Source organism: Carassius auratus, unplaced genomic scaffold (genome assembly GCF_003368295.1).
Source record: "Carassius auratus strain Wakin unplaced genomic scaffold, ASM336829v1 scaf_tig00014648, whole genome shotgun sequence".
Classification (NCBI taxonomy): Eukaryota; Metazoa; Chordata; class Actinopteri; order Cypriniformes; family Cyprinidae; genus Carassius; species Carassius auratus.
In genome coordinates, this window is record NW_020524516.1 from 68,063 (window position 1) to 74,618 (window position 6,556).

The 6,556-nt window shown below is 37.0% G+C and overlaps 1 protein-coding gene across 1 annotated transcript; it reads right to left on the bottom strand.

The window, feature by feature from the left end:
* Positions 1-1,258: 1,258 nt before the first annotated feature.
* Positions 1,259-4,244, bottom strand: LOC113074446 (gastrula zinc finger protein XlCGF49.1-like). Its single transcript, XM_026247291.1, has 2 exons — positions 4,188-4,244; positions 1,259-1,962 (listed from the first exon to the last, which is right to left on the bottom strand). Exons 1-2 carry the CDS (start codon positions 4,234-4,236, stop codon positions 1,259-1,261), a joined length of 753 nt encoding a protein of 250 aa, XP_026103076.1. The 5' UTR covers positions 4,237-4,244.
* Between the last annotated feature and the right edge of the window lie 2,312 nt (positions 4,245-6,556).

Consider the following 6,556-nt stretch of genomic DNA (forward strand, 5'->3'; position numbering starts at 1 on the left):
TTTTCTCAGTATTTTGACTTTTTTGCACCCTCAGATTCCAGATTTTCAAATAATTGTATCTCGGCCAAATACTGTCCTCCTAACAAACCATACATCAATGGAAAGATGATTTATTCAGCTTTCAGATGATGTATGAATCTCAATTTCAACAAATTGGCAAATCAGTGGCCTACCAAACAATCATAAAAGAAAGAATTATATCTTTCCATTGTTGTCGAAAAAAATTTTTCCCTTTGCAATAAATCTTCTATTCAAGTCCCAGCTGCCAAAGATCACATAATAGGCTAGTTTCTAGTTTATTAATGAAACTTCAATTGAAATCTCACTTGTGGTTATCTATAAATAAATGAAAACAAGGACCATATATTTGTTTTTTGTTTTTAATTGTTTGTTGGTTCCAACTTCCATATACTAATATTAGAATTCATAATAATTATGTTTGTGGGTGAAACTGACCCTAGTTTTAATACAGTTCATCAAAAGTCAGGCTATGAAACAGTAAATACTGCAACTAGCAGACAGAACATAATAAAACAAAATGATGACTTTACGAATCCACAATACAAAAATGTAATCATTTAATGTAATCAGTGAAGTTGTCAGTGCCCTCTTTTGGTGATAATAATCACCAGACGATTCCATAACCAGCCAGCTACATTAGTTCAGCTAAATCCACAAAATCCAATTAATATGGCTTTTAAATGTAACCAAAATTAGAGAATTCAAATCAGCAGACAACAAATCAAATAAAAATGGAAACAAACCATACAGATTTGTATGGACTTATAAGAAAACCAAATTATCTCCCGAAAATAAAACTGAAGAAACGGCCAACAGCAAAGTTACAGCAACATACTTTACATCTGTATTTTCTAACTACACTTTAAGTTGAAGAATAAAAACAAGTTAAAAATAATGCATTCTGAACAACAGTTTGGACTTAAAAATCTTCTTTCATAAAAGCTTAAACTTAAAAAAAAAATTGATAAATAAGCATTATAAGAGAACTGAACATACAATTCAACCTGTAATAAAGTGTAATGTTTTACAACAGTGAAACTATCAGATCTGGTCCATCTTTGAGTTAATCTGGATCTCACAGATGAAACTGCTGATCTTGAACTTTATCTACGGTGAAAACTTTAGATGTTGTTTCCTTGTCCTGTTGCTGGTTAGGACAGATATTATTACTCAATGCATTAGAGTGCCACATTTGGCGAAGTTGAAAACTAAGATTTAAAGGTGCTGGATCTATGATCTACTTACTGTGTTTGTTTTTCATATGCAAACAAAAAGTTGATGAATGACGGAAACTCTTCCCGCATGCAGTGCAGTGATACGGTTTCTCTCCGGTGTGGATCCTCTCATGTCTTCTCAGATGTACTGACTGATTGAATCTCTTCTCACAGTATGAACACATGTAAGGTTTCTCTCCAGTGTGGATCCTCTTGTGCAGCTTCAGTTGTGCAACCGTAGTAAACGTCTTCTCACACTCAAAGCACATGTAATCTTTCACAGCAGTGTGTCTCTTCTGATGAACTTTTAAATTGTTCAGTTGTGAAAAACTCTTTCCACAGAAAGAACATGAGTGTGGTTTCTCCTTTGTATGAACTTTCATGTGCTGCTTCAGGCCTGAAGCCCATGAAAATGTTTTTCCACACTGATCACATTCATGCAGTTTCTCTCCAGTGTGGAGGATCATGTGTTGCTGAAGGGTTACTTTGTGTGTGAAACTCTTCCCGCACTGATCACATGTGAACGGTTTCTCTCCAGTGTGGATCTTCATGTGAACATTGAGGTTGTGTTTGTATGTCAAACTCTTTCCACACTGAGTGCAGGTGAAACCTTTCTTATTTCTTCTTTTCCGTAAATAAACTCTTTTGGTCTGTGAGCAAGTTTTTTCTCTCGTTGTACCATGATGATGCTTCTGCTCGTCACTCTCCTCATTCTCCTCCATCAGGTCTGAAATAAAAGTAAAAAACTGCAATACAGATACTTTGAGAGGCTACTAGGGCTCAGTAAAGACACTCCTGTAATTAGAAGTATATCCCCAGCACGTGTGTTCAGATCAGGGTTGCCAGGTTTTCACAACAAATCCTGCCAAGTTGCTTCTCAAAACTAGTCCAAAACTAGCCCAATCGCGCTTCCAGAAGGTTCCCCGATTAAAAAATTGCTTCCCGGGGTTAAAATATACGTTTTTTTAGCAGGGTTGCTTGGTAAAATTCACATTTTAGGGGCTAAATATCACATTATTTGTATTGGGGTCGCTTTGACCCGCGGACAAGATAAACCACCACAGACTTGGCAACACCGGTTGGCATTTACTACACCAAGCCATAATTCACTGACAGTCTACACAAAATCGATGTTAAAATCGCAGGCGATACTTTGTCGATTTTGAAAACGATTTTGTGTTAGTTTTCGGTAGACTACGGCTCTGTGTAGTAACTGCCGCTCCACCTGAACCAGTGTTGCCAAGTAATATGTGGCTGTCTCGTACGTGAAGCCTGTGCTCCCCCTTTGTTTCACTTTAGTTTGCTGAAAGTTAATGAGGGGGACACTCAGCTCATAAAAGAGCTGAAGACAAAAATTATGACCTCGATGAGAAATAAGCTGTCCCCATAGATGAAGACCAGGGCCAATCACAGGCAAGGCCTTCTGAGGGAGCAGCAGACCAAGCTGCAGAAGAGGATCTGTCAGTGGACCACCTGTGCCACTGGGTGTTAAGAAGCAGCTTTTTCAAAAAACAGTGCCAAGAAGATGATGCTTTGCTTCTCACTGAAAAGCAAAAAGTGGAGAGTGAGCTGTAAATGTACCTGATGTGCTCTCATGCAGACAGTGAGTCTAACCCTCTGGACTGGTGGAGGCTACATGAACACAACTTCTCCAGATTGTCTCTGCTGGCGAAAACGTACTTGTGCATCCCAGCCACAATAGTTTCAATTTCAAGTATGATTAATTATTAGAGTAAGAATAACCTGAAGAGTTACTTTTTCATATTTCTGAAGGTTTTATATTTCATACAATGTTAATGTACTGTATCAGGTTTGTTTTTTATATTAGAGATGTATCTCAGTCTACATCAGTTTTATTTATGTTTACAAAACACTGCACATATTTTAAAACACTTTATTCACCAGAAGGTGAACAGCTAGTGAACTTCCTAACACTAAAGTTGTGCTAAATTCTCAGGTTTCTCTATGTTTATATTTAACACTTTCCACTATTTTATTACACTTTATTAGGCATTTCTTACATTCTCTTTCATTTTGCACCTTAAATGTTACTTTAGACTTATGTTTACATTTGTATTATTTGAGTTTTCCATGGTTGTTGACATTTCTGTTTTAATAACTGAGGGCATTTTGATCAGAGGAAGGTTAAGTTTAAATGTTTAAATGCAATATATTTTTCTCCTGGTCCTTATTTTAAATAGGTCATAAAAATATAAATAATTATCAATATCGACTGAAATGAAACACTGATATGATGAAACAGTTTTCAGCCATATCGCCCATCCCTACACTCAACTCCAGACACACGAGTGTCACGTCAGATCATTCGAATCATCAGCTAGACGACCTGCGAGGATGACAATGTCCCAGCTCATCGAGATCACATCATCAGGGAACAGCTGCTGGAGGCTGGGGTGCTTCAAACTGGAGTGTCCTGCACTTTCTCCAGCCCTGAATCCCATAGAAAACCAATGAGATCAGTGGAGTCGTGGTGTAGAGGGTCGTAACCCTGCACCCCAGAACCTCAATGAGCTGAGGGCAGCCCATCAAGAAGAGTGCAATGCCATGTTTCAGCAGACAGTACGTCGACTTGTGAACAGCATGAGGCATCGTGGTCAAGCTGTAATTGATGCTCAAGGACACATGACAAGAGACATTGACTTCTGTTCTGGTATTCCCACCACTGTTGATAGCTTCAGTTTTAATTGAGATAAAGAAATCACCATTGCATGCTTCTACTTAAATACACCATACTTTCATGATATAATATCACTGTAGGGTGAACTTTTTACATCTTCCATAAATTTCACCAAAAGTTTGAATATCCCTATTTTTTTGTGAGAAGTGCGTAATTTTTTCTCTCCAATCTACAGAAAGTAAACAATTGAACTGCTTTATAACCTAATGGTTCTTCAGCCTCATTGATAAAAAAGATGAAGAGTAAACACCAACCTGTTTGTTCTTCAGTGTGTTTGGTTCTGCAGGGTTCTAGATCTCTCATGTTCTCTTTGTCCTTTAATACACTCTGTTCTCTTCTTCATGATGCTCTGATCCTCGTACTTGTTAGCTGAAAAAAAGCAATAAACCCTTTATCCATTATTATCAATCTTTACTCTCATTAATATTAAGGCAGAGGATTATAGGAAAAAAAAACATACAATTAAAAGATACCAAATATAAAACAATGTAAGAATTACAAAAGTTAAAGAATAAACATATGTTGTTTGCTTAAGTCTGTTGACAGCAATAAAATGATCTTAATGTGTCAATGAACAGATCTGAAGTCATCAGTGTAATGAATGAGGTGAAAAACAGGATCTATTGACACGAAACAGGCCTCGTTTACACTCCAGGTCTTGATGCCCAGCTCTGATTTGTTGCCTATATCCGATGTTTTTCACACATAATCTGCTCTGTCTGAAGTGAACGCTTGGGGAACTGTTGGGGGAAAACATCAGATGTGTAACATTATATTAGATCCATTACAGTACAGTAGGGCTGTGCGATTAATCGAAAATTCGTAATCGAAATAAAATCGCGATTTGAGTGTGCAAGATTTCTAAGTCGCTTTTATAGCATGATTTTCCACGGACCCCAACCTCCCGCAGTATGATATCTGAACCAATCAGGGATGCAGCGCACAAGTGGAGCGCGAGAACAGAGCAGACTGGGCATAAGCCTTTTTTTTCGAGCCCATGTTAACAGATTCAGAGCGTTCACACTGCACGCGGTAAAAGATGAGAACAGACAAGGTTATAAATAGAAAGGTGCGAAAAATATTTAATATTCTTTGCGCCGTGAGCACAGAGAGAGTTGTGAGTGCACAGGACGCAGGTTGAGCGAGAGGAGACACGTTGTAAGGCAGTGTGTATCTGAGCCTTATACAGTCTATGATCTGAGCACGTGCGTCTGGTTTTGTTAACAGAGCAAAGGAAATCTGTGTGCGAGCGGATAGATTCGCGCTCGTGCATTATTAAACACGTTGTGCTTACGTGTTACAATAATGCGCTCTCGCTGCTGCTTCTGAACCGCGTACACATAACTTACTGTATACGCACTGCAGACGGAAAACGTGTGAACCTTGGGCAATAAATATATTGGGCAAAACATATAACACCTGAGGCACCGCTAAAGTGAGCTCTATGACCAATGCATGGCAAAAAAAAAACAATCCCTGACCATGGGTTTTATTTTATTTTTTTATTATAATTTTTTGCCATATGTCTAGATTTTGATTGACATCTTTACTTAGTGATTATTTTGACTTAAGTCTGTTCTAGAGACATGTTACAACTTTTTGATAAAGCTCTCATTGGTTTTCTTTTGGAAATATGTTTCAAATTTATACCGAATGCATTTATGACTGTAAAGCATGCATGTGTGTGTCAAAATCGTGATTAAAATCGAAATCGCAAATTTATCAAAAATCGTGATAGGTTTTTTTGTCCATATCGCACAGCCCTACAGTACAGGACGTCTGTATTATTCTCATAATGTTAATCTAACAATAAAAGAAAAGAGGGAATCACTCGCTGCACTTCATTTAACTGCTTTTGTAGTTTTAATAATCTATTTATTTGTAATGAAGTTATTTTTTTACATTTGATAGTTTTATCGTACATGAATGCTTTAGTTTAGATATAAAATGATAAAGATAATGCTTTTTTTTCTTTCTAGGTTAATTTATCTTTTTTTTGCATATGTTCTTATTTATAATAGCAAAAAAAAAAGTGTTGTGGAAATTAATATAGTAATTAATAATAAGACAAGACGGAGGACTTAAAATGGGTGACTTGGTCATTTTTTGTCAGATTCCAACAAATCATAAATCATTTTAAAGGCCTTTTGATGGAGATTTTTTTTCTTAATGGCTCATTGTGACTGGTTTTGTCAGCTAAAGTCACATTATTCTCATGAGGAAGCACATGTGGAGGCGGTAAATCACAACAACGCATGCGCGAACAGATCAGAATTGGGGCATCAAATCTTTTGCTTGTAGAAACACATCTTCATCCAAACATATTATATGAATCTGAATATAGTCCAAATGTTATTTACCACATTCATAACAACACATCTTACACATCTTACCGTTTTCCGTGAAGAAAGACAGACAACTGTCAACTGATGACGATCGATTTTAAATGTATAACTCTCTTTAAATGTAAGTGTTAGCAGACACACACAGAGCACCGAACCTGATGAAAATAATTCAGATTTGACTGTGTAAAAATGTTGCTCAAACAAACGATGTAAAGTGTATTTTACAATTACGTGAAATAGCGAACGATTCACCTCATAAAACTCCGCGGTGAAGCGCG

Bases quoted from the DNA above. Each gene is read 5' to 3' on its own strand.
- LOC113074446 (XM_026247291.1), bottom strand. From the start codon at position 4,236: ATGAGAGATCTAGAACCCTGCAGAACCAAACACACTGAAGAACAAACA. The intron at 1,963-4,187 runs GTTGGTGTTTAC...CTTTTATTTCAG, and splicing joins ACACACTGAAGAACAAACAG to ACCTGATGGAGGAGAATGAG.